This window comes from Hibiscus syriacus, unplaced genomic scaffold (genome assembly GCF_006381635.1).
Source record: "Hibiscus syriacus cultivar Baekdansim isolate YM2019G1 unplaced genomic scaffold, ASM638163v2 tig00110678_pilon, whole genome shotgun sequence".
Classification (NCBI taxonomy): domain Eukaryota; kingdom Viridiplantae; phylum Streptophyta; class Magnoliopsida; order Malvales; family Malvaceae; genus Hibiscus; species Hibiscus syriacus.
The window spans coordinates 2,713,599-2,739,512 of NW_024062822.1; the positions used below are offsets into that span (position 1 = coordinate 2,713,599).

General features: G+C 36.4%; 2 protein-coding genes across 5 annotated transcripts; one reads left to right on the top strand and one right to left on the bottom strand.

The window, feature by feature from the left end:
• Nucleotides 1-1,645: 1,645 nt before the first annotated feature.
• Nucleotides 1,646-25,056, top strand: LOC120138103 (homeobox-leucine zipper protein ATHB-6-like). 4 transcript variants are annotated; one of them, XM_039153700.1, is made up of 5 exons: nt 1,646-1,651; nt 8,826-8,835; nt 23,747-23,820; nt 23,917-24,272; nt 24,356-25,056. In XM_039153700.1, the coding sequence occupies exons 3-5, from the start codon at nt 23,757-23,759 to the stop codon at nt 24,755-24,757; spliced, it is 822 nt and encodes a 273-aa protein (XP_039009631.1). In that variant the 5' UTR covers nt 1,646-1,651; nt 8,826-8,835; nt 23,747-23,756; the 3' UTR covers nt 24,758-25,056. The 4 variants fall into 4 exon arrangements, with proteins under 4 accessions (XP_039009631.1, XP_039009628.1, XP_039009629.1 ...); XM_039153697.1 differs by lacking the exons at nt 1,646-1,651; nt 8,826-8,835 and adding exons at nt 13,054-13,058; nt 20,025-20,026; XM_039153698.1 differs by lacking the exons at nt 1,646-1,651; nt 8,826-8,835 and adding an exon at nt 18,367-18,379 and having other exon boundaries at nt 23,670-23,820.
• Nucleotides 7,405-8,749, bottom strand: LOC120138102 (E3 ubiquitin-protein ligase RING1-like). Its single transcript, XM_039153696.1, has one exon. The coding sequence runs from the start codon at nt 8,613-8,615 to the stop codon at nt 7,611-7,613; it is 1,005 nt and encodes a 334-aa protein (XP_039009627.1). The 5' UTR covers nt 8,616-8,749; the 3' UTR covers nt 7,405-7,610.
• Nucleotides 25,057-25,914: the final 858 nt, after the last annotated feature.

Genomic DNA, 25,914 nt, shown 5'->3' on the forward strand with positions numbered 1-25,914 from the left:
GAATGTTACTGATCTTGGGAGTCCCTTCAAAGACAACAATGGCAAAACGATACCTGAAATTGGAGACCATTGCTGACGAATTCAATAAACAGACAAATGAACTTCACATAGTTCCTATCAATTGAGGGCTCTAATGACGTATTCGTCGGGAACATGTTCAAAAAAAGATAAATGACAGAGATGCAGTCATTCGAGACTTCTTGGGTCAGAACAAAAATTAACTCAACATTTGTACGGTTCATCCAGAAAAGCCAGAGCGGTTCGACAGGTTATTCAACCGGTGATAGACGAAGGCAGAAGACTAGTCAACATGTCAGAAGCTGTCATGATATTTTTGTCTCTTAAAAGATAAAACACTTTTGTCCCCAATAAGGATTATTTATAATAACAAACATGTTTTTAGATCAATGCCTCGAGCATTTCATGCATCATGCATTTAGACATATTGTACATTTTGTTATTTTTCTTTACATTCGCATTATTTTTCCCTTTTTTATTACATTCACATGTCTCATAAAAATGAGAACATTTCAATCTATGACATATAAGGAGCTTTACCAACAGTTGTTTGACGCACATGTGGTGTCACCATATCTAGAGAAATCCATGAAGCCCTGTACCCCAGGTAGTATGATGACAATGCTCATTGCGAATATCATAGCAGTGTCCCATGGCGTACTATCGAGAACTACTCCACATTCAATAGAATCATACAGAAAATACATAACAAGAATTGGATCGACTTCAACAACTCGGGGGCATCCAAGTGAAGTAGATCATTTCATCATTTGAGGCATTCTATTTGAATTCGTTTTTTCATCTTTTCTCAAGTTTTTGTAAGGACTTTTAAATAAATTTATGTTACTTTAAAGATGTTAAGCAATGAATCACATTTGCAAGCTTGCAATTCTTTGAATATCATCTGAATTAAGAAACTCTGTAAATGATTCAAAGTTACAGATCTTTGACAAAGTAACATGATTTAAAACAAGGACTTTGACCTTACCCAGAATATACACTCAAACACCGTACTCTGCTCTTGCAAATAACCAATATAGCCTTCTCCTATCATAAGGCTTGGTATTTAGATGTGCATAGGTGCGGACAACATGGGGCATCTTTTGCATATGACATTACTATACTTTTTGTTTAAGACGTTCAATGATGATAATAATATTCACAGATGGAATAGTCGAGTAATCAAATCTAGTTTAGGTCAGTTGTTTGGGAAATTGAACTCTAAAGATGAAATTCCTTGACTTTTAATAACACCTAGACTATAACAGGTTCTTCTTGACAATCTTAAGAAATTAAATCGTTAAAGTTGAGCTATTCCACTAAGGCAATTGGTTATAGAGGAAACTTGAAAGCCCTGTCCTTATGAATAGATTACATTCAAACCATGACATTGCTCGAATACTTGGCAATTCGGTGTTTGCTCCACTGCTATTGTCCGGCCGAAGACTTTGTGATGAGATGAACCCTTCAGTTAACTTGATAAGAGTGATTATAATGTTAAGCTGTCCCTCTAAAGCAATTGGTTAAACGCCCCGACTTTATGAATTCAGCTAGCCAGATAACGGAAAATTAAATCAAATTTCTAAGCAAGAAATTTTCAGTAATGATGGACTAAGGGAGTTAAGGAACAGATGTTACAATCAATTTCACACGAGCACTCAAGAATTTCATTTTTAGACCGATATTTCTGCACTATCTTTGTTAGAGGAGCTTACAAAACTTTAACAAATGGAATATTTTAGAGAATTGAAATAGAGGGTCTAGTAATTGATAATGCTAGTTGCGTCATTTTGTCTGCATCCAATTAAAATGCCAAACCAAAGAAAAAACATGTTACAATGACCGCAAAATGACATTTTTTATGGCTGAAACCTTAGGTAAACCTAAAGCCAATTCATCCACTTGAATATTTGTCAAAAAGCTATAACTTATAAAGCATTAAAAGAGCTATTGATTCCTTTGATATTCTTTGAACTCATGTTTATAATTTGATTAAATTGCGAACAATATTTTAAAGAATTTTTATCATTTTCCCTCCTAAAACAAGAAAAAGGAGAAAACATTTCCAAACAGGACAATCTCAAGTATGAAAGGTATGTAAAGCCAAAGCTCGAGAAGCAAACGGGACACGATCGATTCCAAGGACCAGATTGGCAGACAAAACACGAGACTCCAATCCAAGAGATAAAATAACTCATTCATGTTGCATGCATCTTAGGCATACTTAAGGGCATCACATTTACTATTTTTCGCATATATGATTTTTTTAAAGCTTTCAGAGTCAAGTTTCGACTTCATGATGAAAGATACTCGATTCAAAAACACATTCAGAAATTGATGGTGGTAGCTCAACTTCACAGCGAAGGAGCGACTGACTGTCAAGAAACAACTTTTCAGTTTCATTCAGAGTCAATTTCAAGTTCACAGTGAAGGACTCGAGACAACACAAGCTCAACTTCACAGTGAAGGGGCGGCTGACTGTCAACAAATAACTTTTCAGTTTCATTCAGAGTCAATTTCAACTTCACGGCGAAGGATATTGAACTCGAGACAACACAAGCTCAACTTCACAGCTAAGGGGCAACTAACTGTCAACAAACAACTTTTCAGTTTCATTTAGAGTCAATTTCAACTTCACAGCGAAGGATATTGGACTCGAGATAACACAAGCTCAACTTCACAGCGAATGAGCGACTGACTGTCAACAAACAACTTTTCAGTTTCATTTAGAGTCAATTTCAACTTCACAACGAATGATATTGGACTCGAGACAACAAAAGCTCAACTTCACAGCGAAGGGGCGACTGACTATCAATAAATAACTTCTCAGTTTAATTTAGAGTCAATTTCAACTTCAAAGCGAAGGATATTGGACTCGAGGCAACACAAGCTCAACTTCACAGCGAAGGGGCGACTGACTGTCAACAAAAAACTTTTCAGTTTCATTCAGAGTCAATTTTAACTTCACAGCGAAGGATATTAGACTCGAGACAACACAAGATTAACTTTACAGCGAAGGGGCGACTGACTGTCAACAAACAACTTTTCAGTTTTATTCAGATTCAATTTCAATTTCACAGCGAATGATATTTGACTCGAGACAACACAAGCTCAACTTCACAGCGAAGGGGTGACTGACTGTCAAAAAACAACTTTTTAGTTTCATTTAGAGTCAATTTCAATTTCACAGCGAATGATATTAGACTCGAGATAACACAAGCTCAACTTCACAACGAAGGGGCGACTGACTGTCACAAACAACTTTTCAATTTCATTCAGAGTCAATTTCAACTTCACAACGAAGGATATTGGACTCGAGACAACGCGAGCTCAACTTTACAGGGGCGGATGGTTGTCAACAAACAACTTTCCAGTTTCAGAGTCAATTTCAACTTCATGACGAAGGATATTGGCCTCGAAACATCACAAATATTTGGATTTCAACTTAACAACGAAGGATATCCAATTCGAGGCTCAACTTCACAACGAAGGGGTCATCCACGGTTTCAACTTCACGACAAAGGGAATCATGCCCACCAAAGGCCTTCGAGTTCGAGTACGCTCAGCTCCAAGGCACATCATTTGCAACATAGCTTAAGTCGAGAAGGGCTATCTGCCAAAGACCCTCGAGTTCGATTACACTCAGCTTCGAGGGCACATCATTTACAGCATAACTCAAGGCTAGAAGGGTTATCTGTCACTAAAGACCTTCGATTTCGACTACACTCAGCTCCAAGGCACATCATTTGCAGCATAGCTTAAGTCGAGAAGGGTTATCTGCCAACCGATGACCTTCGAGTTCGATTACACTCAGCTCAGAGGCAAACCAATTTTACAATATAGCTCAAGGCAAGAAGGGTTATCTATCAATAAATTGTCGAGTTCGATTCCATTCAGCTCGGTGACACCTCAATCACACTATTGTCCGATTGTAATCGAAGTTTTTCAAGTTGAGAAGAAGACACGGGTTAACCGTGCCTTAGTGACAGAAAGTCACTTTCCGGCAGTATAGCTTAAGTCGAGAAAAGCTATCTGTCAGCGAAGACCTTTCGAGTTCGATTTCATTCAGCTCGAGGGCCTATCAACCACACGGTGGAGTCAATGAACTACTTTCCAGTCGAATTTTTAAACTAAGGTCTTTAAACCGAGAAGAAGACCGAAGGGCAATGAGAAGCAACATTCCGATTCAAATTCCGAACTACAGCTTCAATTCCATATCATTTCAAGATGGACTCGACTTCACGACGGAGGAGCCATCTGCAACTCGACAGGGAGTTATTCTTCAACTCCACCGAACGAAAATTTGTGTCTTTTTATCTTTTTTCTATTTTTCGTTCCACGAAAAAGGACAAAGAGAGGTAGCTGTAGACACCTATTTTCGTCTGACCCTTTTGCATATATTATTATTATATTACATTTATATTTATATGGTATAACATACACATTATATTGTGTAGTACGCATGATATTACACTATATAGTATTATATTAAATAATATTATATTTTATAATATTAAAACTTTTTCTTTTTTGTTTTGCTAGGCCCACACGCAATCCACTACTAACACACACTACTCCACTAAACTCACATGGCACCATAAATCAAGAGGGAAGTGGGGGTTCGGTTTCCAGTAAAGAAAAAGGGAAGAAATGGAGAATGGGGGCCACCATTTTTGGCTTTATTAATGGATGCATATCTTTGTTTCTTTTTTCCAGGGGAGGGGGAGTCAAAGTAAACGTTTGCTGCCAATAAACAGAAGAAAAAGAGAGGGGGGAGGCAGCAGATCGAGGGGGAAGGAGGCAACAAGCTTTACCCTGACTACTCTGCAACAAGAACCAATTTTTTTACCTCTTTGATTTCTTCTTTCCCACCAAAATTTTCCATTTCTGGGTTCATTCTCATACCAACTCTAAACAAGGGTCCCCACATTCCTTTTTTTTGTTATATTTCCACACACAAATTCTGGAAAAAAATAGAAAACATACAATCATAGATCAACAAGAGGAAAAGAGGGTTCTTTCTTTAATCTGGAGAAAAAAATACCGAGACATCTAAACTTGGATCAAACTAGCATTCGATGGAGGATTTCTGAACTTGAAGAAGGTGTTAACCCAAAAGTGATCTTACAAATTTGGTGGAAACGATGCATACAATTATGCAGCTCATGGAGAATCTTCAAGCACGTGGCTCATTAAGAATTTCTTCGGGATTGAGTGTTGTTGAGGCGACGAGTTTTGTCTCACCAAAATGGTTCGTACTGGAAGTAAATTTCGAACCATTCAGCTGAATCATCTAACTGTTGGACATACCAGCGGCTTTACTGGAAATGCTAGTTTGCATGGCTTCATCTACGTGATTTTCTTGCATAGATATCTTGCTTGTGCTCGCTGCTCGAATACTGGCTCTCTTGTTCTTATTGAACCAGTCTCGACGGTTATGGTGGAGACATGTCATTATCAACACCCAAACAGAAGAGATGCATTTACATGCTGGCCATCAAATACTGGTGTCGAACAATTCAATTATGGGAAGAGAATTGATCATATTCTATGTGTCGGGCCTTGCACACATGGGGAGCATGATGTGGAGGGACATAATTTGGTAACCTGCCATGTAAAGGAGTGCGATATCTTGACAGAATACAAAACATGGAAACCAGGAAATATGCCAAGGTTTTCTTTATTATTTTATTACTTTTAAAATGTTAAATTTTTTTATTTTATTCCTTTTCCATTTGATTATTTATTATTTCTTATCTAATATTTTTTATTTTTTTAGAGAAATTTCAATCGATCAAAGGTAATTATTTGAATCAAACGTTTTAAATTTTAATTTTTGCAAATAAAGACAACCGCCAAATTAATTGGTACCGAAAAGGCGGTTCAAGGGTACTAATCCTTCCTTGGTCGTAACTGACTCCCGAACCCGACACATTTCTGGTAAAATGCAGAACATGTAAGAAATAAGGTATCTGATCAACTCATTTGCTTTAAAATAAATTATCGATAGCGACTCTAATTCGTTTAATCCAAGTCAGAGCCCATTTCTGGTCCCAACCGAAAGACGGTTCCGACAGTAGGTATAGGGTTAATGCAAACTTGGTTTATAGAGGTGGTGAGCGATTTGATGTTGATGGTAATGATGGAGATGATGATAGTCGATGGATAGTTGTCCTATGATCCCTTCTAATCGCAATTGACTAGGTAAACTCGATAATCGCCTCTAACCACCCCTCCCAATCTCAATGAAAAGGCAAACCAGAGTGTGAAGATCTCCCTCCCGAAGAACTTGAAAGAACTTAACAGTGAATAATGTTTCAAAGGCACAAGTCAATCAACACTAGTAAAAACAAACTCTCGTTGTATTATATTTAAGAAAAGATGTGTTTACAATGGTGGGAGGAGCCTCCTTTATATAGGGTTAGGAATCCGTGTTGCTAAGTAACTAATGATTAAAATAAAAAAATAAAAAAAAATATGCTAATCTATGTGATGTTGGAAGAATTAATGTGAGCCCTTGATGTAGTGCATGATCCAATGGTGGAGATGAAAACTATGAATACTTTGAATGTATGGATTGGTCCTCAGCCGTTGGATGTGATGAATGGTCTAGATTAAGCTTCTGGAAGGTGGCGGCTTGGAGAATAAGATGGTGACTACTAGGGTTTTGTAATTACAAGAACATTACCTTTCTAACCCTAACTTAAATTATTCCCAAGATAAAAATATTGAAAATTCGTAATATTTACAAAATCTCGTATTAATCCCGTATATGAATTTTTGCATGTGTTGTCTTCATTAAAATGGATGTATCTTGAGTTCCCAATATCAGATTGATGAGATTCAAGAACCGTTGGAAAGCTAAGAGATAGACGGTCGTATCTCCAGTAGACATGTTGAACAAATAACACTGGATCCCATTCAAAAAGTCATATTTATTTTGTTGTTGTTCTTGTCTTTTCCACAACTTGGTCTTGTGGAACAATTAGAAGCGTTAATCCATATTCTTTTGATGTGAGTATTGAGGTGCATGTATCATTGGAGAATCTGTTAGGTGACCTTAATAGTTAAATACAATATTATTTTTTCTAAAAATTTTAAGTTTGAGCAGTTGCGCCTCTAAGATGTGTGTGATTGTCATTAATGATTAAGGAAGATTATTAGATACTATCATGTAATCAATCCAAATTATTTAAAAAAATAAATAAAATTATAGTTAGGGGGACAAAGGTTGGTGGCAGTCACGATTATGGTTAGAGTAAAGCTTCATTTGAGATCGTCGTTGCACCGAAACTCAAGCCATAGCACCACCGCAGAAGGTGGCATGGGCACTCTGCAAACCTCCATTTTCTGAATTATAAATATAATATTAAATAACGACTTTGATATGACAACATGCAAGGAAATCTGGGAATATGAATACAAGCAAGAAGGAAGGATTTCGTTCTTTAATAAAAGAAAAAAGAAAACAGCTGATGAAACCGTAACTCACAGCTAATGAAACTCGTGGAAATGATTTTAGGCAAGCACCCTATAAGTCTATAACTCGAACCCTACCGTCACTAAAACTAGAAACCACAAAATCTTTGATTTCACAAGGGAAGGACCGATCCCTGGATTTCACTTTGTTTGGATAACAATATTCCACCAGAAGAGAAAGATCTTTTCATTGAAACAGCCCCCTTGGATAAAGATCGCCCCATCGAAGAGCTTTTCATCAGCTTGCATATGCTTGAACTTCCACTGCTTCGTTTCACACCGATCTTTCCGTTCCAATACTTCGACTGCTCTAATTCAGCGTCAAAGCTACCACAATATTTAAGCTCTCCGGTTGCTTCACGAGCTATTTCCATGGCACAAGTTAAATCCAATGAAACCGACCTCCTCGCTTGAATTCCATCTTCAATCGGACAGGTTCTCAGTTCCTCATTAGTTCTGTCTTCTCGGATATCGTTTTCGACCAGGGCTTCGTTGCTCGAACCTGAACCGATGGAATTAGGTTCCAACGCACTGGTTTGAACAGCCATGGCATCCGAAACAACGGGGGCTCGACACAACGGGCAGTTTTGGTGCGACTTTAACCAAGTATCGATACAAGGCAGGTGGAAACCATGGGTGCACTTTGGCAAAAGCCTAAGGCTTTCATCTTCACGGAACTCATTCAAGCAAACAGAACATTCAGTCCCTTCAATCAATCCTTCATCTTTTTTATACTTAAAAACTGCAATCGAATCGATGACTGATTGTTGGAGACCGATCGTGTTGGTGTACCATATGGGGTTATCTAAATATGACATTATTTGATCTTCAGCGAGGAAAAAATCATCTCGAGAACTGAAGAAAATAACTGGTAAACTTCGTCTCCTAGATTTAAAATAGAATCTAACAAGTGCAAAGGACATACAGAGAATAAGAGCCGAACATAGCATGCCTCCCATGATTGTCATTCCAGTGGCCAACAAGCTGTCCTCCTTATGGTTCAGAGTAGGAAGTAGTACTGGCGGTGGCACTTGTGACAGAAAACAGGAAGGTGGAAGATGGTTGTCTCTAGAATATGTATTACATGGTTGTTTTGGTTTAGGTCCATCATCAAACATTGTGAGAAAAACAGAGGAAAATGATAGCCAAGGGAGAATTTGCTCTTGTTTTAATTTGTGTTTTGTGGATTATCAGTCCTCCGTCAGTGGTGTGAGCTTGAAGTGTGGGTTATTTATTTTCCACAAATTTCATGTAAACTCATGAGATTTGAGACATTTGGTTTTCCATGAAAGAAAGACTACCTTAGCGTGTATGCATCTACTGGGTAGCTTCGTTTTTGTCCATGTCCGTTGACTCTTTGTGGTCAAGCACGCGTAAATGTTAACGTAATGAAGGGTTCATGGAAAACAACAAAACCCCATCCCATCAAATTTAAATGGTGGATTGGTACCTTTGCCTGCCCTTCAATCAAAGCCTACTAAGATTTTTTTTGACACTTTCACTGTGTATAATGGAGAAGAACTGGAAAGGAAAAATGAGGGGGAAAACACCAATTCCCTTGTTTGGAAGATAATACTACTCACAATATTAGATGTAATACGAAACCATTTTTTTTATGTAGTTTTGTCAAAAAAATTCTTTACTTATTAACAACGTATATACATTCAGGGAAGAATTTAGGGGAGCAATCACATTCCTAAAAATATAAAACTACCATATATTTTAAATTTTTTAATATATTTTTCATTGAAAATTTGCTTTTGCCCCCTAAAATTTTATACATTCAAATTCACCCCCTTAAATTTTATAAGTTCAACTTTATCCCTATCTTAAAATCCTACGCCCATCTTTGTATTTACCTATATAGAGTGTACATAAATTTATATTGTCTAAAATTTAAATGTGTATATACAAAATCATATACTAAAGTCGACTTCTTCTTTTTTGAGGTTTTCCGTAAATTCTAATGATCTATTTCAAAGTTTTAAACATGGAAGAGATTCATTTGTGTTAAGATATGGTTGAGTTCTTATAACGAGTTATTGGTACTTGGTTAGACAAGTGCAAATTAGTGACCGTGCTTGGCAACTCGGCTCCTTAATTAATGGAGGTTTGATCGATATGCACGAACTCTGTAAACTGTTTTGTAAAAGTTTTTATGTTGTTAACATATATATATATGTCTACATACTTTGAAAAATATGTTTGATCCGCCTCTGGCTTCATCAATGTTCTACTTGTTTCTTTCGCTGGCTCAAGGCTATGTGACCGTCGATGAGGTAGAGAGACAGCTTTCCTGTACACACGAACGTGCTATTGATGCCATTGATACTTTATTAGATGTAAGTTCTTGCAACGACAGTAATGTATATCATCTTACTCTAGCATTTAGATTTGCAGGGTTTACATAATCCATGTTGTTAGATGCAGGAAAATCTTGCGATGATCGATGATGATCATAGAGATGGAAACGTCAATTAATTACTCAACACATATAATGATATAGTCACAAATAGACCGAGGGGCGGGTGGAGTCAGGCGATCCTAAGTATTTAAAATTATTATATATTTTACTTTTTTTCTATTTATTTCTATTGAAAATCAGTTTTGGCCCCACTATTTAAGTTAACCTCTAAAATTTTAAAAATTCAAATTCATCTTCTTATATAAAATCCTACGTCAGTCTCTAGATATATGTATAAAGTGATGTTTCATATAGATAGCATGGAGTACCGACAAATCCTATGTCCGACTCCACAGAAAAATGCAAGCTGTAACAACAATGCCAAACACCAAAAAAAGATTATAGTCCAGGCTAATATGATTATAACATAAGTTTTTATCTAAAATAATTTATATTTTTTATTTAAAACATAATAACAATTATATATATATATGTGCGTGTTTTAAAAATAAAGGAGAGATATGGGAGAGAAAAGAGAGACATATGTATATATACTTATTTCAATATTTGATGAGTACATGAACCCCCGAGACACACACATATATATAGGGGGTGATGAATGCTCTCAAATAATTATGATACATGTGAAGAGTTAAGTCTTTTGTCATTTCATCTTCTCAATTAATTGAAGAATGCTAAAAGTCACATTAACTAATAGGAGTAATAATGCATCCACATAATATATTCATAACACTCCCCCTTGGATGTCTATTATCAAATTGTGCCTCATTAAAACTTTACTGAGAAATATTCAGTGGGAAAAAACCTAGTGAAAAAAAGAGTACATAATTATAAGCTTGACACACTGCCTTATTGAAAACATTTCCTAGAAAACCCAGTTGGATAAAACCAAGGTTAAGGGAAAAATAGTACAACGTGTATTTACTCCCCCTAATGGCTACATCACTTGAGATCTCTATGGTGATGCATTCCAATATAGTGTAATAGCTTCAGAAACACAGATGTGGGAAATGCCATAGTGAATAAATCTGCCAAATTCTCACTTGAATCGATCTGATTAACCTTTATCTCTTCAAGTTTCTGAAGGTCATGAATGAAAAAGAATTTAGGTGCAATGTGCTTTGTTCTATCACCTTTGATGTATCCACTCTTGAGTTGTTCAATGCATGTTGTATTATCTTCAAACAAGATAGTTGCAACTTATTTTTCAGATGATAAACCACAATTATTATGTATGTGCTGAATCATAGATCTTAGTCGTACACATTCACAACTAGTTTCATAGATTGCTAAGATTTCTACATAGTCTCAATATGATATCCATTTTGGCGAATATCTTTAGAACTCAATAAATTTCTTTGAGAATTGGGAGAAATAACTCATCAATGATTTCAAACCTTGTTGCCCTTGGCAATATTATATTTGCTCTTCCAGAACCTTCTACAATGTATTTACTACCAGATATAGTGCTCACACTTCCTTCTTTTATTATTAAGTAAGAAAAATATCTCTTATCTTTGAGTATGGTGTGAGTAGTTGCACAATCTGCTAGACATAAATCTTCATCATTCAATGCTAATTTCCTAGATTTAATCCATTTAATATATTTTTCTAGATCTAATTCATATATATATATATATGAGAAAATCGCCTCAGTGACCAAAAAAAAGTTATAATATACGATTTTAACCAACTTTTTTTGGATTTGCCAAAATGACCAACAAAATCGCAACGCGAAATAAAAATCGCAACGCGATCCCCAGAATCGCAAATCAGTTTCCAAAATCGCAACGCGATTCTTGAAAATCGCAATGCGATAGTACAAATTCGCATTGCGATTTTCCAAAATCGCAACGCGAATATGAAAATCGCAACGCGAACACATAAATCGCAACGCGTATCCGTAAATCGCAACGTGTATCCGTATATCGCAACGCGTATCCGTAAATCGCAACGATAATACATAAAATCGCAACGCGTATCCGTAAATCGCAACGCGATATTTAAAGCGCCATTATAATCGCTACGCGTATTTTATTTTCAAATTACAAAAACCAATATTAAGACAAAATCCCGTAATCGCAACTCATAACCTAAAACCTAAAATCACAACTCAGTCCCATCTCCATCTCTCACTCTCTACGACGAAGAAATCCGTCCCCATCTCCGAAGATTTCCGTCCCCATCTCCGGCGAAATCCCTCACAACCATTCACGGTCAGAAATCCCTCACAATATTCAGAAATGGAAAATCAACCTCCGAGGGTTAGTTTTTTTAATTATTTTTATTTTGAAATGTTTGCATTATTGTAGGTTTTTCATATTGAACTGATGATAAGTTTACTGGTCATTTCAATAATAGATTAACCATTTCACTTAGATTTCATTTCGCGTTACGATTCTGTCGTTGCGATTTTCATTTCGCGTTGCTATTCTCTCGTTGCGATTTTCAAGTTAGTATTTGTCTTTGTCTTTGTTCTGTCTTTTTGTTGAAGTAATGCAATCCATTCAAGTTTCAATTTGCAGAAGAGTCGCAACGAGATAAATGAAAATCGCAACGAGAGAATGACTGTCGCAACGAGAGAAATGAAAATCGCAACGAGAGAATCGCAACGCGAAATGAAAATCGCAACGAGAGAATCGCAACGCGAAACCAAAATCGCATTGCGATTTTCATTTCGCGTTGCGATTCTCTCGTTGCGATTTTCATTTCGCGTTGCGATTCTCTAGTTGCGATTTTCATTTCGCGTTGCGATTCTCTCGTTGCGATTTTCATTTCAACCAAAAGACAAAACAGTGTTGCAAATTTTAGTTTCAAGAATAAACTACTACTTTTTATGTTTATTGTTTTTGGTATATCTTCACAGTGTAGTTTTTGGTATATCTAACTTGGTATGTTTATTGTTTTTGTAAAAAAAAATTTCGGCTCAATTGACCTTGAGAAATAAAGTCAGCCTGGCCACTACAATTGCTTCGAAGCTTTCACCTGCTCAAAGACAATTGTTTGAGGAAACCTGCTTCGGGCCATGGCTGAGAGTACAACATCCGGGTGGAGATGCTAATTTGACCCATTTGTGGCTTCAGACCATGACATCAAATCTACCCGACAGTATACAACGTGGTGAGGAAGAGATATGGTTTCATTTTCCACCAGCGTATACTTGTTTTGGGCGGAAGGAGTTCTGCTTAATCACTGGTCTACGATTCGGACACGATGATGTAGGCCGGTACACTCGTCATATCGCCCGCCCATCATGGTTATCCCGGGTTTTTCCGGATGAGTCAATGGAGAAGCCGAACCTACATGTCGACGACCTGAAGAAATTGTTTAATAAGAAAGCTGGTTTCACTCGGATGGATGACGTCGATGTTGTCCGAGTATGCCTTCTACTACTTGTGTATGCCGGCTTTTTAGGCAGAGAGGCCAGACAACCTATTCATCGGGAGCTAATAATATTGGTAGAGGACCTGAATGCATGGAATCTGTTTCCGTGGGGTTCGTATATATGGAAAGCTACCTGGACTAAGTTGTCGTCTGCCTTTGATGACCGCAAAAGTTTGCGGGGCGATGAGTCCAAATACACTTTGTCAGGCTTTGTTTGGGCCTTTAAGGTAAGAATTTCTATATAATGTTTCTAAAATTATAATTAATTATTTAACAATTACTAATTTTGTTATTATATTGTTTGTAGATTTGGATATTCGAGGCTTTCCCCAGCATGCGTACATATGCAATAAAAACGTCAAATGATATTCCCAGGGCTATTTCCTGGAAGAGGAAAACTCTGTTGGATTGGGAAGACTTAATACCATATGCGACAATAAATAATGTAAGTTAACACAAATACTTTCATATAATATATAAACAAGTTATTAATAGTAGACGTTTAACTTTGTTTGAGTTTTTATATTTTAGGAGGCCAACATTCCATTACAAAGACTGACACCCACGGAGGAAGAGCTTGCCACTGATTGGTGGCAAGCTAGTCAGAGTTTTTTTGATGGCACGGATGATGAGCAGCATCCACTTCCTCCAATTCGAGAGCCATCACCTCACCTAGAGCCATCACCCGATCGACCCGACTATACACCTCTAGAACGAGAGCCATCACCTATCCCGTCACATCATCGAGCCTCTTCTCCACCATCACCTCATGATAGGCGACCGGCAAAGATGCCACGACTCCTATCTCCCTGTTCTCCACCTCAACGGGATGAGTCAAGGGAGTTACGTGATGAGGTCAATGCCTTGCGTGAGGAGATCGGTACTCTACGCGATAACGATGGTGCATGGCGTGTGGAGGTGTCAACTTTACGTGGTGAGGTTGCCGCTCTACGTGAGATGATAGTATCGTTGCAGAATGAGGTTCATACTCTACGCAACGAGGTAAGTTTAAGATTTTCCATATTTAACTTAATGATAAATTTACTCGTAATTTCACTTAGATTAGCCATTTCACTTAGATTGCTTAGTAAATTTATTCGGTTGCTGCCAATTCTGCTAAACTGTGTATTCTTTAACACTGTGAAATAGTATTTGTCTTTGTTTTGTCTTTTGGTTGAAAGTAAATTTGTTCGGTTGCTGCCAATTCTGCTAAACTGTGTATTCTTTAACACTGTGAAATAGTATTTGTCTTTGTTTTGTCTTTTGGTTGAAAGTAAATTTGTTCGGTTGCTGCCAATTCTGCTAAACTGTGTATTCTTTAACACTGTGAAATAGTATTTGTCTTTGTTTTGTCTTTTGGTTGAAAGTAAATTTGTTCGGTTGCTGCCAATTCTGCTAAACTGTGTATTCTTTAACACTGTGAAATAGTATTTGTCTTTGTTTTGTCTTTTGGTTGAAAGTAAATTTGTTCGGTTGCTGCCAATTCTGCTAAACTGTGTATTCTTTAACACTGTGAAATAGTATTTGTCTTTGTTTTGTCTTTTGGTTGAAAGTAAATTTGTTCGGTTGCTGCCAATTCTGCTAAACTGTGTATTCTTTAACACTGTGAAATAGTATTTGTCTTTGTTTTGTCTTTTGGTTGAAAGTAAATTTGTTCGGTTGCTGCCAATTCTGCTAAACTGTGTATTCTTTAACACTGTGAAATAGTATTTGTCTTTGTTTTGTCTTTTGGTTGAAGTAATGCAATCCATTCAAGTTTCAATTTGCAGAAGAAGAAATAGTTTACTTTCGCAACACGAAACTTAAAATCGCAACGCGAAACCAAAATCGCAACGCGAAATGAAAATCGCAACGACAGAATCGCAACGCGAAACCAAAATCGCAACGACAAGATCGCAACGCGAAACCAAAATCGCATTGCGATTTTCATTTCGCGTTGCGATTCTTTCGTTGCGATTTTCATTTCGCATTGCGATTCTGTCGTTGCGATTTTCATTTCGCGTTGCGATTTGGTTTCGCGTTGCGATTTTAAGTTTCGTGTTGCGAAAGTAAACTATTTCTTCTTCTGCAAATTGAAACTTGAATGGATTGCATTACTTCAACCAATAGACAAAACAAAGACAAATACTAACTTCAGGGTATTAGTTTGAAACATATTTTTCTTTGTTATCTGATGCATTTTGTGAACTATGATAGAATAATGACTTGGGTGAATACAATGCAAGTTTGAAACATATTTGTCTTTGTTTTCACTGTTTAAATATCATGTCTGTTTATTTACTGATTTTTGTATTTAATTATTTAGCGGCCCGATAGAGTGGATGCTTTACGTCGGGTTATGCTTGCACGACGGAGTTCACGCATCAGACAGCGTGCACGTGCTATTAAGTCTCCGTACACCCCAATAGTGCGAAGACACCGCAAGAAGAAGCCCGACTCGCCTGTCATCCCTCAAGAGTCCACTCCTATCGTTGAAGAGGCCCCCCCCTATCATTCCTCGAGAGTCCCCTCCCACCGTTCAAGAGGCCACTGTCATCATTGAAGAGGTCCCTCCCACCATTCAAGAGCCCGATTCACATGGCGTCATATGTAGGCTTCTTGAGAAACCCTCTGACGTGCCGGACATGATGGATTCAAGTTGGCTCTCGTATGAGTTACGGCCAGTACCATACCGGTATCTGAAGAGGAGAGGGATCAACTACCGGACACAATTCTGGATAACACCCTTTGGGCTAAGACCGCTGTTGATTTTTATCTACATGAGCAGAGCCAGGGGTGTTTCACTGACATATGCAAGCTCACCGATGATATCTATTTGTTGCTTGATCGGTCTTGGTGGGACGTATTATTAGGGGTCGAAGACAATGGCTATTTCGATGGGGGGGTAAGTCTTATATTTTCTTATATTTCAATTTGATTAATTTTTTTTTAAATTTATGTAAGTCACTAATATATGTCTTTTTTTGTAAAACAGCATATCGATGCGTGGGTGACACGTCTTCTAATAATAAGAAAACTTAAGAAAAATAAAAATATACGATATACAATTATGCCGACGTCTTTTCACGCCGTTCACTGAAGAATGCACGAGATGAATCATTTGATTTGGGCAATGGACAAGCTAAACTTTATCCTGCATAGTGGGAGGTCGATAAGGTTAGTATTTATTTTAGATTGAGTTTAAAGGTTTTATGAAATAAGTGCGCAAATGAATGAATTATTACTTATGATTGCAGGTGTTTATCCCTGTTTTGGAACGTAAACATTGGATTCTCGTCGAGCTTCAGCTCCCATCCCTTAAGACAATAGTGTATGACAGCATGATAAATTACATATCATTGGCTGATTTAAGAGATGTTATTAAGGGATGGAGCTCTCATTTGGCTAAATTCTTGGATGCGATCAATTATTGGACTCGTTTTGGAAACAAGAAGCCAAAGAAGCTCAATATTACAGTTATTAGAGACGAGACCGCGCCACAACAAACGAGCGGAGCCAGAGGAGATTGTGGTCCTCTCGTATGCTTGGCGTTGGAGCGTTTGACGACGGGAAGCATCAAGTATCTACCTCCCACCGATAGAGATAGAGCTGCAGTAGGCTTGTGGTTTCGGCATTATATGGCTAAATCGATATATACGAGACGCTGCCTACCTGCATCCGCGTTATAAAAATGTCCATAAACAATTGGTAAGTTTATATACTTTTGGTTTGAAAATGTTTGGTTAAGTACCTAGAATTCAATAATTTGCTGTTTGTAGGTTTTAGATGTGTAGAAAGTGTTGTTTGAGCAAATGTTTGGTTTCTGCAGGTTAATCTCAGAAGTGAACTGCGTGAAAATGATGTATGGCTGCAAAAGTTGATTCAATAGTTTAATTGATTGTTTTTTGATTGTTTAATTGATTTGTAAAAGTTGATTCAATAGTAGATGATCGGAAATAAGAATTATTGCTTATTTTTGATTGTTTAATTGATTTGTAAAAGATGATTTGTAAAAGTTGATTTGTGTAATTGATGCGAATATAATTCTTATTTGTGCTTGTTTAATTGATTGAAATGTAATGGTTGATTTTGTTGATTTCAATCTGCATTATGTTGAAGGCAAAATTGACTATCGCAATGCGAAATGAAAATCGCAATGCGAAATGAAAATCGCAACGAGAGAATCGCAATGCGAAATGAAAATCGCAATGCGGAAATGAAAATCGCAACGGGAGAATCGCAATGCGATTTTAATTTCGCATTGCGATTCTCTCGTTGCGATTTTCATTTCGCATTGCGATTTTCATTTCGCATTGCGATTCTCTCGTTGCGATTTTCATTTCGCATTGCGATTTTCATTTCGCATTGCGATTTTCATTTCCGCATTGCGATTTTCATGTTGGGATTTTCATTTCGCATTGCGATTCTCTCGTTGCGATTGTAATTTCCGTGTTGCGATAGTCAAATGCATGCCTAATAGTGATAACAACTGAATAACAAGAGTTGGTTAAGTCAAAATGGTTGGCCTGAGTCATTAATTCAACTGAAAATGTTAAAAGTTCACACATAAAATCCACATAATACAACGTTTGCATTTAAAAATCACCTAAGTTAACAGTCCCAAAAGGTGAAGCCAATTGTGATTTTGATGAGGATCCATATTTTGGTAGAGGAAAAGATGATTTTGATGGAACTGGTGATCCACATGTCAACCTTGTATGACCACTTTCCTTGCACCGACTACATGTCGATCTCTTCTTCTCTTCACCCTTAGACGGTATACGATCGTGACTTTTTGGTCGGCCAGGTAGCCTTCTGTCCATGGCTGGTGGCAAAACTGTTTGTAAGTCATCTGGTATGTCCCACTCAGAAGGATGTGGAATAGGGTAGACAATCTCGGCATAAGTCTGTCGATAAACTTCTGTAGTGTAGCAATCCATAGCGTATGCGCTTGAATCATCTTGGTTTAAATGAAGAGCAACTTTTATAACATGGCCACACGGATAACCAGATGTTTGCCATTTCATACAACTACACGTCTTTGCATTTAGATCGACTAGCCCATTTAAGTTATTATCCAGTACTTGAAACAAAGTGTTTGAACATGGTTCAACTCTCCATGACGTTGACTTCACAACACGTTTCGTTATCTTTTTTTCAGTCCATGGTGTAACACGATGTTCCAATGTTCCTGTAAATTTAAATAAACAATACTTAGTAAAATATATAATATGATAAGTTACGAATTCAAAGAAATAATACCTGCATGGTTTCTTTTCTTGTAGTACCACTGTTGAATAGAGGCTCGAAAAAACTCCATTAACATAGTAATGGGTAATTTCCGGGAATGACGACTTAGAGCGTTGATTGATTCTGCACTATTAGACGTCATGAAACCATATCTTGCTCCAAGTTGATGTACTCTTGACCATCTTTCAAACCCGACATCTTCTAGTGTTTGAGCACACTGAGGCAAAACACGTCTTAAACAATTATATGCTTATTGAAATCCACTTCCCGATAAGCTTTTACAGCCTTCCAGTATGTCCATTTGTGCTTTTTTATACCAGCAGACCTTGATTTTAGATTTCTATACAAATGAACACCACAAAGTCCATGAAAAGCATCTGGGAAACACCTTCTAACAGCGTTGTCAATTGAGTTTGCCCTATCGGATATGATTGTCAGATTGCTAATAGGACCTATGCAATCCCTAAGATGCCCCATAAACCATGTCCATGAATCAGAGGTTTCAGATTTGCCAACCCCGTAAGCTATTGGCAATATCCCATTGTTAGCATCCATGGCTACTGCTAATAAGTTTACTCCAAGGTATCGACCTTTCAAATGTGCTCCGTCAACTATAATAATTGGGCGCATGCAAGTAATAAACGAACGAATCTACAAAATAATATACACAAGAAATATAATCATTTAAATGTGAAATGCATGTAACTAACAAAAATGAGTCAACAAAATTATATTGATTTACTAACCGTAGCACCAATGGCGATAAACAACAACTCAAAGCGTCCATCTCTATCTGTTTTGATATGAGTTACCGACCCAGGATTTTTCAGCTTTAAATTGTGACAATAAGCCGGCAGTTGGGCAAACGATGCTTCTGGCGACCCCCTCAACAATTCCAAGGCATAACATTTGGCTCTCCAAGCTTGAGAATATGATATACTAATCTTGAACCGAGCATTCATGTCAGTCATAATTTCATGTCCCCGATATACCCTGCCATTCAAAAACATTAACTCAGCCAGAAAACCACCCAACACCTTTTTGTTTGCCTGTCTATGGTGAGGAAAAACTTGGGTTCTTGAACATGTATGTTTATCAATAAAAGTCCTAACTTGAAACATTTCGCAATCTTTTATTCTCTTTGCAATCATTCGCCACATACAGTTTTTGTCAATCATACACCTTGTTTCGAAACGATCTTTGCTTTATTTGTTAACTTTTAGTTGATAGCCATCTTCCACACATTTCGTATACAAAGCTATCTTCAAGTCTTCCTTTGTATCAAAACAATCATCTTTCTTGATACGAATAACTTTTGTGTAACAATCAACTGCTTTCTTTACCAACTGTTCTTCCGGTATCTGAAGTAATTCTGGCATATTCCAGTTATACGCCCGTGGCATTTTCTTTTCTTCGGGGATTTTTTTCTTCTTTTTTTCTTCAGGATTATATGAATTACAGAATGGATGTTCAACATGTTCATTCACAGTCGTAACTTCCTCCTCATTATCATCAACAATACATTCTTCGGCAACGGCTGTTTCATCATCAAAATTCGGGTATTGACCAATATCAAATCATTACACGCAGGGTCTGTTTCTTCTTCTGAAACATCATCAAAATCCGTGTATTGACCAATATCAAAGTCCGGATATTGACCAAGACCAAATTTCGAATACTTACTAGTACTCACAATTTTTTCTGTTGGCTCATCATCGTCTAACTGGTCAATACGAAAACCGGAATTTGGTGCTGAAAGTTGATTGGGATTTGGATTAGAGAAAGGTTGTGGGTTTTGAGAAAAACTTAGTTGATTACTACCCGCTACTGACCCAACAATACTACTTCTAGGTTCAACAACATACAATGTAACATCATCTTGTGAAACACTAATGTAAGCAATGAATCGTTCAACATCTTCATTGTCGGTTAACAAATAAACTTTACCATTTCTCTGATAAGATAGCCTAAATCCACTTAGGGGCTCTAAATTCAATTTATTTGAAACACGTAGCATTAGAGTTTCATAAGTTAACTTTTGTAAAGACAATTTTAGTTGAAGATTCATGGGTAAAGGCATATATTGTAAAACACCATGAACATTATCCCATGACCCTCCAAAACACAAACCTATCCAAACATGATCAACATTAGATGATTTCATGGTTGTAAATTAATTTACTAAACAGACGAGCTGCGAAACTAAAACCTGTTGCCGGATTGGGAAGGATGTCGTTGGATATAGGAACGGATGTCGCCGGAGAGAGTGATAGATGGAGATGGAATGAGTTGCGATTTAGGGATTTAGTTTATGATTTCAGTGTTATATACCCAAAATTTCAGTGTTGTGATTTACAGATTCTCGTTGCGATTTACGGATTATCGTTGCGATTTACAGATTCTCGTTGCGATTTACGGATTATCGTTGCGATTTACAGATTCTCGTTGCGATTTACGGATACGCGTTGCGATATACGGATACGCATTGCGATTTACGGATATGCGTTGCGATATACGGATACACGTTGCGATTTACGGATACGCGTTGCGATTTATGTGTTCGCGTTGCGATTTTCATATTCGCGTTGCGATTTTGGAAAATCGCAATGCGAATTTGTACTATCGCATTGCGATTTTCAAGAATCGCGTTGCGATTTTGGAAACTGATTTGCGATTCTGGGGATCGCGTTGCGATTTTTATTTCGCGTTGCGATTTTGTTGGTCATTTTGGCAAATCCAAAAAAAGTTGGTTAAAATCGTATATTATAACTTTTTTTTGGTCACTGAGACGATTTTCTCTATATATATATATGGGTGATGAATGCTCTTTAATAATTATGATACATGTGAAGAGTTAAATCCTTTGACATTTTATATTCTCAATTAATTAAAGAATGCTAAAAGCCACATTAACTAATAAGAGTAATAATGACATCCACATAATATGTTCATAACAATATATATATATATATATGGATTAAATCTAGAAAAATTATATTAAATGGATTAATATAATTTTCTTAACATAGTTCATACATTTTTTTATTATGGTAAACTAATTATCTGGTCACCCACTTATTACTTAATTTATGTTTTGGTCACTCAACTATTATTTTCTCAAAATCATGGCTAACATTGCATTTGTTGCTCTATTTTGATCACTCACTATTAAAAAAATAATGATATTAATTAAATTTTTTAATTATTTTTCAATTATGATATGACATTATCTTATGATGGTACGTCAACATCACTGCTAAATTTTTAAAGACGAGTGACCAAAATATAACCAAAACGTAAATTAAGTGTGATTTAAAATAAATAATAGTTATGTAACTAAAATAGAAATTAGATAATTCATGAGTGACTGAATAAATAATTTACTTTTTTTGGGAATTGGTGGGCCATAACATCTATAGACCTTCGTTTGGATATGTCCCTGCGTAACAAATTTATATTCAATTATGAATTAAAAGGTGCAACGACAAATCTGGCCAGACACTTTGTTTTGGATTTTCTGTCAGTTTTCAAACATCATGGGAATGCAGTCGGAAAGTTTAGTTTGAAAAAGAGAACAAGTGTGAAAAATGAAAGAGAGTTCAAAAGAAGAGAGTGGGCTGAAAAGAAAAACTACATAATTTTAAGTTTTTAAGAAATTAACACTATGATGTGCTCGTCGAAGCATCCTTTTAAAAATCCCTCATCATGATATCTTAATTATCGAGGCAATGTTCATTTATTGAGATTAATAAAAAAGTTTTTGCGTAAATGATTGAGGGTGGTTATTATTGTTCTTGATAAACTGATGTCCTCTTCCAAATTTGCATCTATAGTGGGTTTTAAATTAAATAAAATCTTAAACTCAAAATTTTTAATTTTTTAAATATAGGGTAATCGATTAGGTACTAATTTTAGGGCGTTGTAGGGTGTTAACCCTTCTCTACACTTAATTGACTCCCAAACCTAATTTTTAATTTTTGCAGACAAAATTTTATATTTTTGATAAAATAAAATATTTTATTAAAATTACTCGATTTTAAGTATTTCAATCGCACTTTAAAATGATTGGTGGCGACTCCTAACATTTCATCAAAACCTTTTCAAAGAAAACCTCAATTTTCCCAAGTCGTATTAGTTTTTTTTCTACCTGGGTGAAAAATAGTGTCGACAAAGTGATTACAAGATATTGTCTGTTCATAAATTTTTTAAACTATTAACAATACACATACAGATGCAATTATTTGAACACAAGACCTTAAAGAAAAACAACACCCTCTTTAATCACTAAGACTACTCAATAAACTCTTATTGTATTTTATGCAATTCTAAAAAGATTTAATAGTTAATGTTTTGTCTTATGAAGATAAAAATTATAGGTTGTAGTTTGATTTGTTTAGTAAGGATCGTCATTATTTTAGATGATGTGATATATGTTACATCAATATTTTAGATAAAATGACATATACATCACAATATATGTAAAAATGTTATGCCAATAATATGTGTTGATCGTTAGTCAATTAATAATTTTTATTTAATAGATGTCATTTTAATAAAAAATAAAAATATTAAAAAAATAAAAATAAAAATATTTATTTAAATAAATGTTGGAGAACTAAATTTAGCATTATATAGAAAACGGTCGAAAACCAGCAATAACGAGTAAAGCTTAGAAGTTGCATTTGAACTACATTTTGGGTTCATTTGCATTTGCAAACCTTTCAATGCTCAGTGTACCTAACCGCGGTCAGATTCTAACCCCAATCTGACCCATCTTAAGTTAATTAGCATTTATTTATTTAAAGATAGAGAAACTAGTCCAGCTCCCAGTTTTGTTCTCACTTCTGTATACTCCTCCACTTCCTCACATTCTAACACCACTGCAATTTGATTTTGATCGAATAATGCTGTAAAAAAAGAAGATAAATTTCTAAGTTCTCTTGGAAGTCTGGGATTTTTTGGGAAGGGTGTTCTGTTCTTACATATATATATATATATATATATATATATATATATATATTGTTTTTCTTGGAAGCTTGTCTTGTTGGGTGTTTTCGATGTAGTTTTGGTCTTCTTGCTTTCTTTTTCAATGGAAACTGAGAGGATGGAACAGTTAGAGAATAAAAGTTATTAGGAAATGAACACAAAAACTAAAGGTTTTTAAGACACCAAGAAGAAAGAAATCTGTACTATTTTCAGAAATGTTTTGAGTTCATCAACCATGAAGAGATCACTTGGAAGCTCAGATTCATTGGGTGCTTTGATGTCCATCTGCCCAACCACAGGTGGAATAATACAGTCCCAATTTCAATTAACTTTCACTTATAATTCAATACTCTGTTTTAGTATCATAATCGGCTATTTGTTTTCTTCTGGCACAGCTGAATTGAGTCCAACAAACAACCATGTTTACAGTATAGAGTTTCAGTCGATGTTAGATGGATTAGACGAAGAAGGCCATGTTGCCGAGAAGAAGAGGCGATTAAGCGTCGATCAAGTCAAGGCCTTGGAGAAGAATTTCGCGGTCGAAAACAAGCTCGAACCCAACAGGAAAGTGAAACTAGCTCAGGAGCTCGGCTTGGAACCTAGACAAGTCGCTGTCTGGTTCCAAAACCGCCGTGCCAGGTGGAAGACCAAGCAATTGGAAAGTGATTATGGCTTTCTCAAAACCAGCTACGAAACTCTCAAGCTCAGTTTCGATACCCTCGAACACGACAATGAAGCTCTTCGCGAAGTGGTAATAAAAACAAGCTGGTCAATGTGCCAATAAAGTATCAGTCTCTTGTAATTGTGATTCTAAAAAATGTCCAATTATTGCAGATAGGTGAGCTGAAAGCCAATCTTTCAGTGAAAGGGGAGATGATTGTGCCCGAAACTGAAGAAAGAGAGCAACTTCCAGTTTCTTCTTCGGCTAATTCATCAGAGCCAGTAGAACTGATTCACAACAGTTTATCCATTGATGCCATCCTTTTGCCAGAATTGAAAGATGGGTCATCGGATAGTGACTCGAGCGCTATCTTGAACGAAAAGGACACCACCGCCAACTACCACCACGCTGTTATTTCTTCACCATCCTCGATGAACTGTTTGGAGTTACCGAAAACGACCTATCTTGTGAAGTTGGAAGAGCACAATTTCTTTAGTACAGATGAAGCTTGCAATTTCTTCTTCGATGAGCAAGGTCCGAGTCTTGAGTGGTGTTACCCGGAACAATGGAACTAGTAGGAGAAGCCAAAAATGCGACATGTATGTAACATAATGCAAGTTGAAATAATGCAAAAGACAAAGTTGGGTGTCTTAAAAGAGGGGGAGAAATGAACATTTGGAGCTGAAAAAGAGATACGACATGGCCTAAAGCAAACGGTGACACCAAAATCTTGGGGCATGTGGGAATGATTAGGTCGTAAATGAAAGTTCTTTTTATTTCTCTTTTTTGGCTTGTGCTGTAAATGAGGGGGGGAAAGTCCCGCAGTCCATTGGAGGAAAGTAAACAAAATCATCAATCATCATTTTCCTTTGCTTTTCTTTATGCAACTGCCAACAAAGATATCATTCCTAATAATTGAGTTACTACCCAGTTCCCAAATCCTATAATTCCATCAGGAGGGCACCCTCTTTACGATAAAATCTACCGCTACATTCGCTTTACTATAGAGCGAGGGAGCATCATCTGTGTTTAGACACGGTCATCCATCAACAGGCAGTGTCTATTGCACTTGCAGAAGTTCTGTAGTAACAGAAGCATTTTGTTGCACGGTATGTCCAAAATATCGTTAAATTTTAATAACAGATAATTAAAATAGAAATATAATATAGTATTGAATACTATATTTAAAAAAACAATTAATTATTCCAAATAAAAACGCATAAATAAATGAATCCCTTACAACAATAAAAGGTTAAAAGGGAAGAAAAGACGAAAGATTATCGAGGAACCAGAAAAGTAGAGGCCCATGATTGGATACTCGTAATAGACTCATCTCTTCTTGATCGCAGCTTTTTCTTACCGTCCCCATCCCTTCACTGTTTTTGTGTAAACGTCGTGGGCCACTGTTGCTGCCTAAAGGGTCAGGCAGCCAGTTTCATATATATGGTTGTACTTTAAATAAAAAAAATATTTGATTCATGGACGGAATTCAAAATTTTAATATTTTTTATTTGATTACTGAGTACATGCATATTCAAACCAAAAAAAAATGGATGATTTTGAATCAACCAAAAAAACCAAGTTTAACTGAATAGAACGTGAAAGACACCTTGACAGAATTGACAGTCTGAGACCAGTCTATGTAAGTACCTAAAATATTTTTTAATCAAAATAAGTACCTAAAATTATTTAATCAAAATAGGTGTATGAAGTATTATTTCATCAAAATAGG